The sequence below is a fragment of the Amphiura filiformis genome, chromosome 4 (genome assembly GCF_039555335.1).
Source record: "Amphiura filiformis chromosome 4, Afil_fr2py, whole genome shotgun sequence".
Lineage (NCBI taxonomy): Eukaryota > Metazoa > Echinodermata > Ophiuroidea > Amphilepidida > Amphiuridae > Amphiura > Amphiura filiformis.
This window is the reverse complement of record NC_092631.1, coordinates 70,586,801-70,604,396: the sequence shown is the minus strand read 5'-3', so window position 1 is coordinate 70,604,396 and position 17,596 is coordinate 70,586,801. Positions and strand designations below refer to the sequence as shown.

The 17,596-nt window shown below is 35.5% G+C and overlaps 1 protein-coding gene across 3 annotated transcripts in view; it reads right to left on the bottom strand.

The window, feature by feature from the left end:
- Positions 1-17,596, bottom strand: part of LOC140151331 (small G protein signaling modulator 3 homolog) — a 104,714-nt gene that overhangs the window by 46,070 nt on the left and 41,048 nt on the right. For all 3 annotated transcript variants that reach the window (XM_072173639.1, XM_072173641.1, XM_072173640.1), the window contains exons 6-10: positions 17,169-17,225; positions 16,615-16,749; positions 15,778-15,973; positions 13,458-13,603; positions 12,270-12,365 (exon numbers count right to left, since the gene is read on the bottom strand). In XM_072173639.1, the coding sequence (XP_072029740.1) occupies positions 12,270-12,365; positions 13,458-13,603; positions 15,778-15,973; positions 16,615-16,749; positions 17,169-17,225 (630 nt within the window). The remainder of the gene's footprint in view (positions 1-12,269; positions 12,366-13,457; positions 13,604-15,777; positions 15,974-16,614; positions 16,750-17,168; positions 17,226-17,596) is intronic.

Here is a 17,596-nt window from a genome sequence, read left to right as displayed (position 1 = left end):
CGATCTGATCAAGCAGCAATACTGTGCAGGATAGTATTAATTTTAAGACCTCTGTATGACCCCTTAATGACCTTAAATGAATTTTAAAATATTTAAAACATGTTAAAAATGTCATAAGGATCATTGCATTTAAATTTCAGGTCAATTGAAGCGTTTTGAAAACTTGACCTTTGACCCCTTTATTGCCCCTTAATGACCTTAAATGAATTTTAAAATATTTTCAACGTATTTAGAATGTCATAAGGATCATTGCGTTTAAATTTCAGCTCAATCGGAACATTTTGGAAAACTTGACCTTTGACCCCTTTATGACCCCTTAATGACCTTAAATGAATCTTAAAATATTTTTTAAATGTTTAGAATGTCATAAGGATAATTGCATTTAAATTTCAGCTCAATTGGAGCATTTTGAGAACCTTGACCTTTGACCCCTTTATGACCTCTTAATGACCTTAAATAAATTTGTAAATGTTTAAAACATGTTTAGAATGTCACAAGGATTATTGCATTTAAATTTAAGCTCAATCGGAGCATTTTCAGTTAAAATGACCTTTTTTGACCCCTCCGACGTTTGGAAATATTTTTATTATATTCTTTATGTTTTCCTCTTTCATATGACACCACTCATGGGGTCATACCTTCGTGGCATTTAGAGATATGTCCATTTCAGACCAAATGGTTAGTCAGTTAGTAACTTAGTAAGCTAGTAAGTAAGCTAGTAAGTAAGCTAGTAAGTAAGCTAGTAACATTTACTCTTATAGGCTGATACCATTTCATGGTTCAGCAAAAAAAAGACAACCAATGATAGACGTATTATCAAGTTCAACCAGTAGCTTATAATTTGGGACACACAATGTATTTATGTTTAGGATTAAAAGGATAGGGTTCATGTTAGTATTAAGGGTTAGGATTAGGATAATGGTAAGGACTAATGCTAGTGTCAAGATTAGGATTAAGTTAAGGGTAAGAGACAGGACTGGATTAAACTCTAGATAAGTACTTGCTCTGGTTGAGCTCAAGTACTTCTACATAGTTTCCTTGCCTTCCTAGTCAGGATTGGGCTTGTAACTTGACTGTCGGACCAGTAAAGTCCTGACTGATTGGTAGAGATTACGCCTATATGCAAAAAGACTACAGTATGTCCAGGTAAAAGTTATGGTTGGGCTAAGTGGCCTTTTTGGTCATCTGTCTTACTTACTATCATTTTAAAAATGTAAACAAAGAAGAAGTTAAGGTACCAGTGTACTGTTCCTTGCACCATCTATACTAAAAACACCACAATGAACCATTATGGCCCAGTGGCGTGCACAAAGGGGGGGGCAGGGGCCATGCCCCCACTTTTGTTGGTCATTGGGATTTGGGGAAAAACATCAAAATTTGCTCCTAATCAGACTCCATTCAGGGGAACTGAACAACCTGCCCCCCTTTCAATGTGCTGCGCACGCCACTGTTATGGCCCAATTAGTGTGTTAAAGAAGAGCAACATGATCAATTATTATTGTGTGTATTTCTAAAAAACCCATCAATGAAGTAATAATTATTGTATAAAGCCCAAAATGTCATGCATCATTGAGATTACAAAATACAATTGTAAGGAACAAGAATCAAAACCTTTTTCAGTTAACCAAGAAGAAAAATAAGACAATATTATCCATGTGAACCTGAATCAACCAGAGCACATTGGGTTACACCATCACCTGATAGAGATGATATGATACCCAAATGAATCTATTAGAAAGTATAAAAATACCAGTGCAGGGGCTAAAATGAAATCTGTGGAACCGTGCACAATTACAAAGAATACCACCCATAATGCCAATTCTTCACTGCTCCCCTCTACCATGTCTACTGCTGCTTCAAGGGTTGATATCATAATTTGGGCAGCTGCACAGGAGCAAAGTTACATGGCCCTGACCAGCACTTAGCAAAGGTATTGGTAAATGAGATCACTAACCATCATCCGACTGGAGAGCTCAGATGGACTCACAATCCAGAGGTTGCTAGTTATAATCCTACTAAAGCCTAATTTCTTTGCTCCCCTTTTATGTTTCTTTATTCCATATTGAAATGACAAGTTTCTATTATAACATGAGAACTAATGGTACATATTTTTATACTACAAAAAGTGATAAACTTGATATACATGTGCATAATAATATTTAGTTATCTAAAATATCCAATCTATCATGACATGTACTAGTAATGTTCCCATCTTCAGCTACTAGACTGAATTAATTAAAGGTAACTATATATGAATGAAGTATGTACATATGAAATCATTTCACAAGCCATACAAGCCAGTAAGATTACAGCCCTGTGGCAACTACCCATCCACCATATATATAATTTAATACTAATTCATATTAACATTTCAAATACACTATATAGTGCTTTTCAAATTTGAGCTATCCCACACCAAAACCACTAAACAAGCTAGCTTTATCATCTTTGCAGAGTATGTAATACTGTATTATTACACCAAACCTAGCTATCTTTAATCCATAATTTAATCAAGCTTTTTTCTTGCCCACTTTTACAAAATTTTCAAGATGTTAAGAAAGGAAACTCCAGAAGCTCCAGATGCAAAAAAGAAAGACTTTTCCACCAGTAGCATGAATTGGTACATTTCATATTCGTAACCTATCCAGCACTTTGAACAAGTTTTTCAAACATTTGACAAAATCCATCAGATTCATACACATGGATTGTCAACATGTATGCTATGCTATACCAGTAAACAATATGAGGAAAAAGTAAACATGTTAATTCTCCCAAAATGTCACTGCTATTGCATTCATTATTTGACCAACCCCAATGAAGATATCCTAATTGTTATAGAATCTATAAATATGCACCCCTTTTTCCTTAAGGCTACATAAAATATAGTCTGATAGTTTTCTGCACATTTTCTATGGCAACAGATATTGCGTTTGCGGTTTTACACTGCAATTTTTGATAAATCGCTACTATTTTCTGCTCAAATGGCTGAAAAGCTGTAACTTTTGCCGCAACAGGAAAAACTGCAGCAATTTGATGATGCCTGTTTGCAAGGGCGAAAATGCACAAAAAAGTCAGACTGTAGACAAACTGCCCACAGATTTGGATTGTTAATGGGTTAGTTTGTAACATGATTTCATCTTATGATTGGTTTTTAAAATTTTCAGTTTTAGCTATTAAATCTTGTTCAATGGGTTAGCAGTTAAACTCCCTCCTACAATGTATTAATGAAACTACACACAGAATTCTCCACAACCAATGTCTCACAACCTCTATACTCTATATAACCAACAACTGTGACCCCAAAGGACTTGAGTACCACAATTGGTAACCAACATCGACAAAGGTCACATTGGGTAACATGCACACAATGTAGGTTATGGAACTCCGCTTACTGGGAATGATGGCATCTGTGAGCAACTTACCCCGCTGCACATCATACAATTTGTAGAAGGAAAACACCACGGTATTTCTACTTGAATCAAATCCCGCCTCTGATTCAAACAAAGATAAGCAATTCAAAAAGGGTGCACAAATAAAACAAATGGTAGAAAGAGGAAGCAAACTATAATCATCAAGCAGACGACACAAGAACCAAATTGGCCATCTCGTATTAAACCACCTGTAATGCCATACAATCATGGAACTATCATAACAGTTGTGCTTATTATGTAAGCTTACCTGTCATAGGTGGTATAATATGAGGCTGCCACCAAATTTTAATAACCAAACAAACAGACTAAACATGCATGTTATAAAGTTATCAATAGGTAGGTGATAGGAATCATGGGTAATGTTACTGGCTTTCTCAAATTAATCATATTAGATCTATTGGCCCTTTGCACAGACCTGCCATCTTGCTACAGAAACAAGGTTTTTCAAATGCATGTGCAAAAGTGTATTTTTGTTTTTTGAGCTTTGCTTGTACCCATTTATGCAACACACCAGTATGGGGGTATTCCAGTTGAAATCCACACACATGGAAGACATGATCTTAACCTCCCACACTGGGAGTGTGAATCTCAGATGGAGTCACCATTCAGATAATGCTATTTGAAATTCACACTCCCTGTGTGGAAGATTAAGGTCATGTCTTCCATAGCAGGGTGTATGGATTTCAACTGGAATACCCCAATGCTTATGAATATGATGTGCATGAAATCAAAGATGCACACAACATGCAGTTTGCAAGTAAAACCTGGTTTTGAGATGATTGTGCAAAGGGTCCATATAGAGATAGTCATTGTGACGTCAACACCGCCATCTTGTGGGTACGGAGTGTCTTGTTGCTAAGATCACCTCGTTGATGCTTGACTGAAGAGGTGCGTCACGTGCTGCGACTTCCGCGTAATCTCTAACACATGACATGAAGAACGGCTGTACTCATAAGATGGCGGATCCCGCAGAAAAGGCTGACGGCCTCTATTAACGATCAAACTACATTGACACATTATTATGGTATTATTCCTGGAAACTGAGTAGCAATATTCCTGGGAAATATTACTAATAGCAGGCTATACATTGTGGCCTTATATAACATACGAACGACAGATAATTGCAAAACCAACACAAAACACTTGGACTTGGGTGTTTTTAGTAGACAGCAACAGTAGACATACATGTACATGAATATCATTCAGCATAAAAGCAGACAGAAGTGCAATGTAGCTCAACTTTAGAAAATCCACATGCATAAAAGACATTCCAATTGAAAGAAACAATGGCTGTATGACGTAACACCTTTCCAACATAAAAACAAACATCTGAATTATACCTTGGGCACATTTACAGTTAATGACACATTTGTAATTCACACTGTTGGCTTTCACATTTGATCAAGAACAACAGGTTCTTCATGGATCCACTGTTACAACTTCCACATATACATAAACATACATAACCCATTTTGTAAGCACATCTAATGATGGTCACAAACTAACCCAAGTCATGGTTGGGTGGATAAAAGTAATTATATACTTAATTAATATATTCTTGTTCATTGATTGGTTAAAAGTGGATCACATGACCAAAAATAGTTCTACCATCAGTACTCCTATCAGTAAATAGTACCTCTAAGCCGTAAATAGTATTTGCAATGTCCTGGATGAGCCGTAAATAGTACCTCCAAGCCGTAAATAGTACATGCCTTCCACGTGCGCGCATTTGATGCGACGGAACAGTTCACGCACACGAAACTGCCATAGCGTGATTTCGCGCTGCTGTAATTGGTTAGCCCGATTTTAGCCTATTCGATTTTTTGAAGGGCAAAATATAGGTTGTGCTTTAAAAATTGGTCGTGCTGTTCACTCAGGATAGAAGCTGGAGAGTTAAAACGTCAAATAATTTTCTTTTAACCAATCAATGAACAAAGAACATATTAATGAAGTATATAAAACAAATATATACTGCCTTTATTCAAAGTTCTGGTTAAAACTATGGTCCCTCATTGAGATCAATTAATACTCTTGATCTCACCTCGGGCCCATAGTTTTAACCAGAACCTCTCATGGCAGTATAATGAGTATATATTTGTATACTATACTATACTTAGCTTTTGATATGTGCATTTTGTTTTTCTTTGTTTTTCCTTAAATGTTAACATAGGATATGTCATTGATAGACATGACAGCTGGTTGGTTCGACTCAGCATTTTGTTGTCTACCAACCTGCTGCCATGTCAAATAAATGCCATATACCTGTATCAAGGGGTTACAGAGCTACAGGCCTTTGGGCCTCTACTGTAATTCCTTCACTCATCGTTGTATAATGCCTTTCCATAGTTATTATATATGTATTATTATTTATATCTTTATAATGTAATATTATTGTAATATTCTTGTATCATGTATTGAGTGAAAAGATAATAATAAATCTATCTATCTATCTATCTATACTGTGTCTCATCTGAAGTTGACAGCTATAATTGAGGGGCTAAGTGTGCCATCAGTGTGTGCAAGCGATTGCGTCACCAGCGTACGGACAAATCACTTTTATCCACGCGTGTGCATATGCCCCACAGGATTAAATTAGCGCGCGATCTGAAACTACCACTGCAAAATCCAACAGGGAATTAGTTACTCTCAACTTGAGACGAGACACACTATATACTAGATATGTATATGGTTGGGGACTTGTCCCATGTAGTTTTTGGTCTTTTTATCTGGACAGAGTTGTAATACTGGACACAGTCTTTCCAACCGGGGAATGTCCCCAGTTGTCAAGATTAGTTATACTTTGATCAGCTCGTAATCGGCGGGAATTCTTAGGCTTTTACCACTATGCCGAAAAGTAGACCCATGCTAAGAGTGTTATAGTTAACTGTATGATCTATATTTTGTGTGTTAAAGAAAGTTGTCAAAGTATAGGACTTCAATTAATAATTTGTGGTGCTTCTGGCAAGATGTCACAAGATAATTCTCAAAATAGAATATATTGATATTAATCCGCAATGTTATAAGGCCTGCCAATTACAAGCTGATCAAACTATATGTACAGTAATTAGGCCCTAATTCACACAAATGTCATCCGTTGTCAGTTTTTATGAACGAAGAAACACACACACTCTGACCCCACCCTTACCCCCTTCCCCACACACAAATGGTGAGTAATTACCAATCTTCACAACAGTTCTTAATGAATACATGTCAGTTTAAAGTTAGAGAAGTTGAAAATAGGAAAAAGATAACGGCAAGTTGTTACGCAACCCTGCCTAGTTATATTATTATTAATGCCTGATATTACAATATTGATTCTCATAATGCCTCTTGTGAAGTAGGACATGTATATTAGTGAACCTACGTACCCTTGCTGGCTGGGGATAACTATTCTCCTTCAAATTCCCCATAATGTTAACATTACAACTACCAGGTGAAGAACCAACTGTCATGTCTGCCTTTATTATCCTCTCCGATCATGTGATGGGAAATAATATTAACTCTCCAGATTATTTTACCGATGATATGAATTTTAATAGCATTACTTTTTATGGACACGTGGCTACCAGTTCATTTTGCATCTCATTTGCATAATTATCTGATATTGTCATTGGAATTGTACACTAGATGTGTTAAATAAAATGGATGATGCCATTTTTGGAATGGGGTTCTGTGTTCAAAGTGCACATAAAGTGTGTAGTAGACTAGAAGTATGCTATGGGACAACCAACAGCTGATCCCAATATATGCATCCATGCACTTGTATGCAGTAACCAGACTGATTTCATTATGGTAATTATTTTTATGATAATATATATTTATCTTTATGAGTAATTTCATATATTATGATCATTTTAATTACTTGCCATGAATTTTTATAAAGATGACAAAAATGTTTACATGAAAAATTTATTTCCCTCATTATAAAGTTGACAAAAATGTTTACATGAAAAATTAATTTTCCTCAAAATAAAAACAAATTTCTTCACAATATTTCTCATATGAATTTGAGACTGCATATTTAAACAGGGAAAAAATGGCAACGAAGTACTTAACAACTACATAAATATGTAAATGAATTTTTCACTTATATACATTAAAACCAGTTACTGAACCAAATCCTGGAATATTACTTCCAATAGACAAGTTCTATATGACACACATTGGAGGATTGGAACAAAATAAATTCTAGCCCTCACTATAAAATAATATTATATTCCATTTTTTTATACTGTGTATTATCTCTGCCAGCTGTTGCACTTGGCCACAGCTATCTTATCTATGTTATCAATAGAGGGCTCCTGTGAACATCTAGCTAGCTACACACAGATATCGATGTTGTCATTTATTTAGATGTTGGAGTGGGATTTTCTATACTGGTTTTTGGTATTGATTATTGGAAATATTTATGTGCAATTTGAACTTTGGAGGTGTTGAAAACCGGATATGCGCTGGTAGAAACTTGTCATACAAAACATGTACTTTTTTCATTAAATAAATGCCATATTTGTACAAAAAATGCCATTTTAAGACCCTGTTTTTGTTAAATTCTTTCATCCTAGTGTTGCCTGATAAAGATGTCTGTGTACCCCTAAGCACATTAACAATGCAGGACCGATAGTTTAGGCAGTGTCACCTAGAGACCTCTTTATTTTTCAATATAACCTTATAAAATTATCCCTTGTCTACCAATATTCAGACCACTTAGCTCACTATCAAAATATCGGAGTGTCTTTCCAAGAAAAGCAGGGTATCAAAAATGATTCCAAACTTTTGTCCATTAGTGTATAAAAACTGATGAAGGTGAGAGGGTAATTTTATGACTGAGAGTATAAAAGTGCAAAATAGTATCCGGTATCCTCATGAATACACAATACATTGATAATAATGTAGCCATATTAAAACAAATGGTACCATCTGTTTCAGTCTGTGCAATGGGTCATGTGTCCGTATTATTGCTCAGGTTTTTATTGCAACCAAATATGATTTATATCAAACTTAATTTTAATCATTTGTCAACAAGTTTCTTATCCTCCTCCTCGTTTCTGTTTTTATTATTATTGAGGTCACATTTAAAATTAAAAGGGCATTTCTTGATCCACAGCCTCGTCCCCCCCATTTTTCTCAACAAAAATTGAGATTTTTATATCACTGGAAACCTCTGGCTACATAATGTTTATGTACAAAATATTTCTTGCAAATTAATTCGTTTAGCAAAGATATCGTGAAATTTGAATTTCATTCTGGTATACCAGAACGAAATTACAACAGTGGCCTATGGAGCAGTGTAATACACTAAATCATGCATAACTCACAAATGCAAAATCGGAATCAACTGAAATTTTGGAAATAAGCTTTTATTGTGCATATCTACTGAAAAATGTCATAAGAGGAGGATGCTAGGATCACGAAATATAGCGAAATACCGTACTCCTTTAAGTGCAACAAGTACACCAATGGAGCCCTGACTTTCTGAATATGTAGCAACATAGTACAGAGAACAGAAAAATATAATAGCCCTGCTGAAAATAATGGATTTGAACCAGGATAGGCAACAAACTTGCAATATGTAGTCCATGGAATATCTCGCCAAAAGATCTGTTACTACAATCCTCTACTGAAAGGTTCACTTTTGTGTTCTCAATAAACTCTTTGCTTGCCAAGCATAGATCTTTTAATATTAAAATGCACTGAGAAAGATATTAAAGTATCTTTCTCAGTGCGTTAATATTAATTATTACTATATTTTGTAGCGCATTAATATTAATTTTTTTTAATCTCTCTCTGTATCATTTTCGTCCTTGACATAAACATCTCCCCCAAATTGTAAAAAGATATTGAAGCAGAGGCATTATAAATGACAGGAGGACAGTCACCTTCTCTGTGAACTTGGTGAAAGATTTTTTCCAAGGGTTTTGTGAGTTACCTTTTGATGAATAAACGTTATCTCTTCTAATTCTGTACATACCAAAAAGGATCAAATTAATGGCTTTTTCTATTTTTTTAAAACTTGTTTCTTTTTTACTACTAATAATAAAAAGAGCATAACTATATCAAGGTGTTCCATCCCACTGCAAGGCCCATTACTGGGCCCTATTGTAAATTTTGCTATCCCTGGTTATTTATCCCATTGCTGCCCCTACCCTGAAGTGACATTGAGAGAATATGCAGGGGAAATATTTATTATTTTCAATAACAGAGTTTTGAAATTACACACATATATTACAAATTTCTTGTAAAGTTTCTTTAAATGCACTTTGAATATGCAAAGATCACTCTTAATAATCTCAAATCTTACTTAATACTAGACACACAATTCTACTTAATGGGATAACAAAAAACACACCAGCTAGCTAGCTAGCTACATCCTTTGACATTTGTCCCATAAAGCAAAGAATGTGCAATTCCCGCTGTGAATTGCCCTTGCAAAAAACAAAGCCATAATTTTCCCATTTACTTCCAATAGCAAGCCACCCTGCACCTGCTACTATTCCCAATGAAGAATATGGTAAGACATTGATTGGCAATGAAGGGACATATGATTGGGAATGATGGGACATATAACACACAATAAGCATCTGGTTTATATGGATTCATAACATAAGAGTTGAACTGAGGTCTACATTTCACTTGGCATTTCACTATTACTAATATGAAGTGCAAAGTTGTTTAAATTGTTGCTAGTATGCCATCCACATCAAATCAGAAACAGATACATAACATTGGACACTTTAAAAGGAAACATGACATTTATGGGTACTATAACATCTTATTTCTGTATTGGATATAGTAAAACTACCTAAATTTATTAATTATCAAGAGATTGTGACAAATCACGACTACGGCAAATAAGGTCACTTTACAATGTCACACATTCGGTTATCATGTAAGAAAGATGCAGTTTTGAGAGTTACACTATGGTTCATTCAACTCTTGTAAAACATGCAGTCGTAATGTAGAATGTAATCTGAATTCTGCATGCTTTATGAGAGTTAAATAGACCAAAGTGCAACTTTCAGAATTGCATGTTTTCTTACACAATTAGCCATTGTGATCGAATGCAACAATGTGTGACATAATATAGGCTGCCAATAACTTTTGTAATAAATTTCATTTTGTAAAAAACTATTTGATTGATTAAATTAGGGGAACTGGGGAACAAAGATCTTGTAAACCTTTACGTTACATGTCATGCAATCAAGCTAAAGGAAGCAGTTTTAAAAAGGGGATTAATATTATCAACTTGTCAGAAGACCAACCATGCTATTGCTGAACCTATTCCATTCCTAGCATACTTGGTTGGAAAGTTGTGAGCTTTTTATAAACACATTTTGCTTTTGCATTTTATTGATTTTGTTTCTTATATTTGCCTGTATCTCAATATCACAGCTGCATTTTTTGGTCTGATTTGATAAGATGATGTCACAAAGATAAACACTATATGTGACAAGATCTGATCCACTCAGATCAAAGCCTGCAATAATGAAATTAAATTATAGGCAAGGGAAAATAAGGACCAGAAATACAATAAAATACATGCAAAAATGGGCATGAAAGTTGATAACTTTGCAGCCAAGTATGTCACAAACTTACAAATTTCAGCTTAGATACTGATGAAGTTTGTGATAGTTATAAATAATTTTCAAAATTTGGTGGATATTTGGTGGATACACTTGCGTCACATGTGAAATATGAAATAGTTAAGGTGTTGTTTTAACCCATAAAATCAATTGTACCCATTAATTTCCAAAGCATAATCAGAAGTCTTCTACGAGCAGATGAGAAAACTGATCATCTTAGTTGTTTCAAATTGATCCAGTTAATATATGGAGACTAAGAGATAGTCTGTTTAAACAAACTGATGGATACTTAACAATTTGATACAGCTTGTATCCTAGCAACAACTAATTGTCAGCAAACCTATTTCAATGAGTTGATCTCTACATAGACCAGTGCTGGGATGGCTATTCTCAGAATTCATGTACAAGTTGTGCATCTCAAGTACACTGACACACATACTGTACATCCTCGAATAGCCGCCCCCAGGGGGTGTTGCTTTTTCCAAAAGGGAGGCGTTTATTAGAGGTCATTTTTAGAACAATAATTCTTGTTAAAATTGCGAGGTAAGATTAAAACTCATGCTGAAATGAGGAACTATGAACTTTGGAACGATGACTTTCGGTTCACTTCCAGGTTTACGATCAGACTTTCGCCAACTACCGATGCCATTTAGTGATCGTGTGTGCATTCTGGCATGCTTGGTAAGCTTACTACACAAGATAGTTTGGAACATCTTGGTTGAAAAAAAAATGGTGGGGGAGGTGTTTAATTGAAGGGGTGACTATTCGAGGATATATGGTACATTATGTACCGGTAATCATTTATTTCTAAGTAACAAGTGAATCAAATCAAGTGTAATTTACATACAAATGTAGACAATTGTGTGCTACATATTCCTTTTTAATTTGTTTTGATTTTGTCACATATTTCTGAAAATGTGACTCATGCAGTAATTGTTTGGGATACCCTTTATTTGTTTTATCATTCATCTGTAACTTATATTACTTCAACACATTACTAAGCTTTAACATTAAAAACATTTTTTTTACATTATTCATATTTCCAATTATTGACCCAATTGCTTCCCTGATGCTGCATCTGTCTACACCACAGAGAGTCATAAGTTATGTACTAATATCTGACATGATAAGTTGAAATTGGCTTGGAAAATGAACAATGTTCAAAATATTTTCCTATGTCATGTTCTAGCTATCAAATATATACAAGGGGTCTAACAAGTCATCATTTTATACCACATTTAAATAATAATATCCTTACCTCTAGGAGTTTATCAACATCATCAACTTCTCCTGGAAGATCTGAGAGAGCATTGAAGATCTGGGCAGAGTTCTCCAATTCTAACAATTCCTCTTCCTATAGGTTGAAAAAGCAAAACGATTAATAAGGTCACCTTTTGCTCTTTGCCTATGGCACACCTGGTCTCATGGGAGCTCATAGCGTCATTAGGCGAACATTTACGGTATAGTAATAGAACTTTTCAATGATAGTTGAGTACCCCCAGGGATATAGTACTGTCCAGGGATTTGGTCATATTAATGGAACTAAAACTGGTTGATAGTACACACAAATTGATTTTTCATGACTATGCAGATTGCCACTGTTAAAAGATGCACTGCGTCTCATAAGGCAACACCGTTCAGCTAACTTTGCAACTTTTAATCGATCCTGATAACAGAATGGTAACAAGCCATGACTAAACCCCATTGACTTTGTGACTCGACTTGATTTGAGCTAAAATTAAGCCACATAACCTGACTCAAGCCAAATTTTGGCGACATGATAGGTCATCCGAGTGATTATTTGAATCATTTCTAAGTACTGAATTGCCTATATCAAGTGTCAGGTGTTTTATACCTACATTATTGACTGCTTTTGAAGTACAGGATATGCATTCCATCAAGCAATCACAAATTGGGTGATTTCTTTGCTAAATTCAGTTTAAGTCCACAAATAGTTGGACTTTGGAAGCCTTTTTGTTTGAATGCAAATTGGGCTGCTTGAACACTGCCCCTGCTGCCTTGACATAGTGCCTTTGGGATGAAATATTGTGGCAAATATTCTCTCAGTTGGGGTTTTTCCATATATTGCACATACCCATTTCTTACGTCTGTCAAAAGGGACACCCTGGTGAAATCCCTATTGGTTTGTACAGGGCTTTCATTTAAATCCGATTTTCTCCGCACCAATTTTCTTTTCCTTTTGTAATTATTGGGAGTTTATTCCGCTGATAAGAAATCAAGCTTTTTGAATTGTTTCACCAAGAAGTATTTATTTTATGACAGGTTTTTTTATTTCCCCCATTGAGTACATCGGTAAGTGTCCCTTTCATGTCAGAACAGGCATGAAATGGAACAGGCGAATCCCGGCAAAAACAATCAATGCGATGAAGCACTCCATCGCAAGTGACGTCATGATGACCGACCGAATGACATCATTTGACCTTACCTTGAGTTTAAACATGCCTAATGTGACCTGGAACAGCACCACTGAACCTTCATAGAAGAACAGGTCCCAAATCCGTAGTAATACCTTCATGTGAACCACGCTGGCAAACGCTGTCAGGAACCAGTGTAATGTAATCAGAGATAATTCTGCAAAAGAAATTCAAATATTTCATCATGGCAAATATAAATATTGAATTGAACCAGCTTGTATTCACTTAAGCAAATACAAAAATATTTCTCTGATGAGAGTTTCCTAATTACTATAGATGAGCATTTTCACCAATCTTTGATTTCAGTTTCAAATTTAAAACAATGTGTAAAAAAATCATGGCACAAAATTTGAACATGATGCTTACATAAGCTTTTCCAGACTTCATTCAAATATGCAAATTACATTCAGATATCACAGACTAAGAGCTTTTCTGGCATATCTGAGTAACAATCTGAACACATTTCCATTGCCTGTCCATGACATAGACCATAACATAATCCTTGACCTTATTTCATGCCTCAACTGATTTATATTGATTACTGACTTATTTATAACATGTTATTGATTGGTCCAAATTGAAAATATCCTATTAGAACATATGCTTAATTTATTCAGTCATATCACCAGCACCATACCACTTGTTGGGCAGTAGTCCAAAAAAAAAGATTGTTTGCTTGTCCTCCACAACTTTTTCAGAATTGGGTCGCTCAGTCAGGATTGTTTTTAAAGGTCATAGCCAAAACATGACTGTATGCCTTTAATTAGCTTAATATTTCACTACTGTATACCAATTCATTCATGTTTTTAAAACAGTTTAGAAGTGTGTAGAAACTATAAAAAAAAAATTCAGGATGTCAAAAATGTTGAAAGAAAAAAAAAATTCTGGAATTTCCAAAATTAGGGTCGGTATTCATTTGTAAAGTAAAACAAAAAAATAACTTTTTTCAAGATTTTCCAGATTAGGGTCGGTCGGTGGAGGACAAGCAAACAATCTTTTTTTTGGCCTTATGTACTGCACCCTAACAAAAACACACCAATGTTGCATAAGATGTAGGTCAGGTTATAGTATGTTTTTGCATGCAATTTTCAGTTGTGGCAGATGCTGCATTGGGCTATTCCAGATGAAATCCATACACCCTCTATGGAAGACATGACCTTAATCTCCCACACAGGGGGGTGTAGCTTTCAAATTGAATCACCCGTTCAGATAAACCCAATTGAAATTCACACTCCCTGTGTGGACGATTAAGGTCATGTCTTCCATAAGGGGAGTATGGATTTCAACTGGAATAGCCCACTGTCAGTTCCCTGCTGCAACTTTCCGTTCTCAGCTTTGATTTCCCACTCAAATTATTAGTTTTTTCATGGTTTTGTTCTCTTTCTCGACATTTTCTACAGCAGAAGAATTTAAGCTGCTGCAGAAAACACTGGCAGCAAATAAGCCACTGCATCTGATGCAATGGAAATTGTCCAGCAAGACTATAACCTGACCTTTAGTAAAACTGAATTTATAAACTGCATGATGCATAATACATTTCTCTGTCTATGCAAGCTTGGCTGTTACATGCTTAAAAGGGTACGCCAACTAAGGACCTGACTTAGATAGGTCATCCCACACACAAGATTTGTATCAAAAAGCAGTTGTGTCTGTCTAGATGCTTTTGTATATTCCTGTAGTTATTTTCCCACTTCCCTCAAAACTCACCTTATTTTTACCTTGGTATAACCTACACTGTTTTAGTATTTGCTTTGGAGTAACTCTCAAAAGACTACTACCTGAAACTGCAAAAAAACTTAACACACCGATCATGGTGTACCCTGTCCTGTCTCTAACAATTTCAGGATTACTCAACCGGATATAACGTCGGGTTTCACGACGTCTACTCAGATGTAGATCAGATATCCATTATCATATGAAGCCAACCAACAAAAATATAACATCCTAGCATGATGGTACACATCATCTTACAGTGACTGCCATATCCAATTATAATATGAGAACCCCCTCCAAATTTGTAAATTCATGTTATATAAGTCATAAATCCGAAGTTGTAACAAATCATGACTTGCGACTTGAGAAAAATTGAGGCGAATTACTCAAGTGATGTTACGTGACTCAACACCATTGAATTTGTACAGTGACTCAAGTTACTTGATTCAAACCAGCAAGACAATAGGCCAAATGATTTGGCTTGATATGATTTTTGTTGACTCGTTACAACCTGCATAAAAGTACAAGTCCAATCTTTCATTTACAAGAAGTAGTTCTCCCAATGAACTTTACAATTGATCAGTGCCAATTATTGTGATACAGCCTGTATTTTCATACCTATATCATGGCTCTTGAGTAATTGGTCAATCTCTGGCAAGTAACTGACCATCAGTTGTCTAAGGACTCTCTGATCTGCTTGCACACCTAGCAGACTGCTGGAGTAGTAGGAAGCTGGCACCAAGTCCTCTATTATTGCACACATTATCCAAAAGGCATCTTCTTCTTCCATATATAGCAGCAATGAAGCTGCAATCTGGTGGGATGAAGCAAACAGAAAAGTATGGTTATATGATAAACAAATGGGCTAGGAACTCACCAATTTCAATTTTGTGCGATACAGACAGGCACATTCACCTGAAAATTTGCTTTACAATAAATGTGATAAGAGTTACTTAATCTCAAAATTTAATAGTATGATCTCAATTTATTTTCTTCATCAAGTCGGTCAAGGGAGAAATATGTACATCTCTGACTAGGATTTGAACCTGGGACCCCTGGGTGTCTAACCAGCACTCAACAAACAGAGATATCAAGGATGCTAGTGAAATAAAACAGTAATAGTATACTCTAGATGTATACTCTACATCCCACAGATTCCAAATATTATTAATTACTCCCATCTCTCCACCAGCAAGCAATAAAGTGAAATAATATATTTCAAGATTTTATATATTTCTAAAACATAATGGAACATAAATCCTGGTAAAATAACTTTTCACTACAGATCATGTTTTGCTCGGAATAAACTCCCTAAAGATATCCATGGAAACTTTCTTTCAATGCCTCTTCATATTTATTTATGTAAACTTCTGAAATATTAAATTGTATGTTGTTATTTGTTACTCAGAGCCCCTAGGGGATCAGTACTAGATACTAAAGGGGCTGAATACTTACCACTCCTGTACCCTGGCAGTATCCTATATCTGGATAGAGCCATGCTATTCCACGTAAGATTCGTCGTAACCTTGGCACACCACTGGCTTTGGGAGATGAGAAACATGCATTGCTTGGCATGGTACGAAGGAGATCCTGCAGGCAATGAAAAGATGTCATTTGCATTAGAAAACAGTGGCCAATGCAACAGCCTCATGCAAATTGGCAACAGACCAGATTGGCTGGCCATGTATTTTATCTCTTGGTCATGCCAAAATATTCCAAAACAGTCCTTACAGTTGAGTCAACTCTCTCAGCGGACTTCAGATGACAAAATATTGTATCATAACATATTGCAAATTTATAAAAGTTTGTGAAGATTGTATGATAACATGTTAAACCAATTAAATGGCGAGGTCAAAAATGATATTAGTCGCAAAATCGACGCCCTTTTTGCAAACAAGATGGGTATTGAACAATCGGCTATGAAAACGGAAGTAAATGCACAAGTACAGCATGCATGCAATTCGCTTTTCAGCCAAATTGATCAAGTATAAATTCAGCTTAATGCTTACCTTTTCTATCTGTTTGGCTGTGAGGGAATGTTCATTTGAGCTGGCTTTGATGATTTCCTGTTAAGAAATAAGGCAAACAATATCAATTAATCATACATTAAAAAAAATATCCTGCATAAAATTGACCAGTAAAAAAAATGATTGTATCCACAATGAGTAATTTAATACTGAGCTTGTGTATTTATTAATTTCACACAGACTGTCAGTATTTCGTCATTTTTAAAGGAGCATGATGCGATTGACAGCTCCACAACTTTACCCCATCAAAATGCTCATGCTTTTATCATAACCCCAGTGATATGTTAGGCCTTAAATATGTTTTGCTTTGGCAGTATCAACAAAAACTGGTAGTTTGGTGATACACCCACTCCGGAAGTCTTGTACTGGCTATTGAGTATGCTGTCAAATTGTTGCTTCTAGAATCAAAG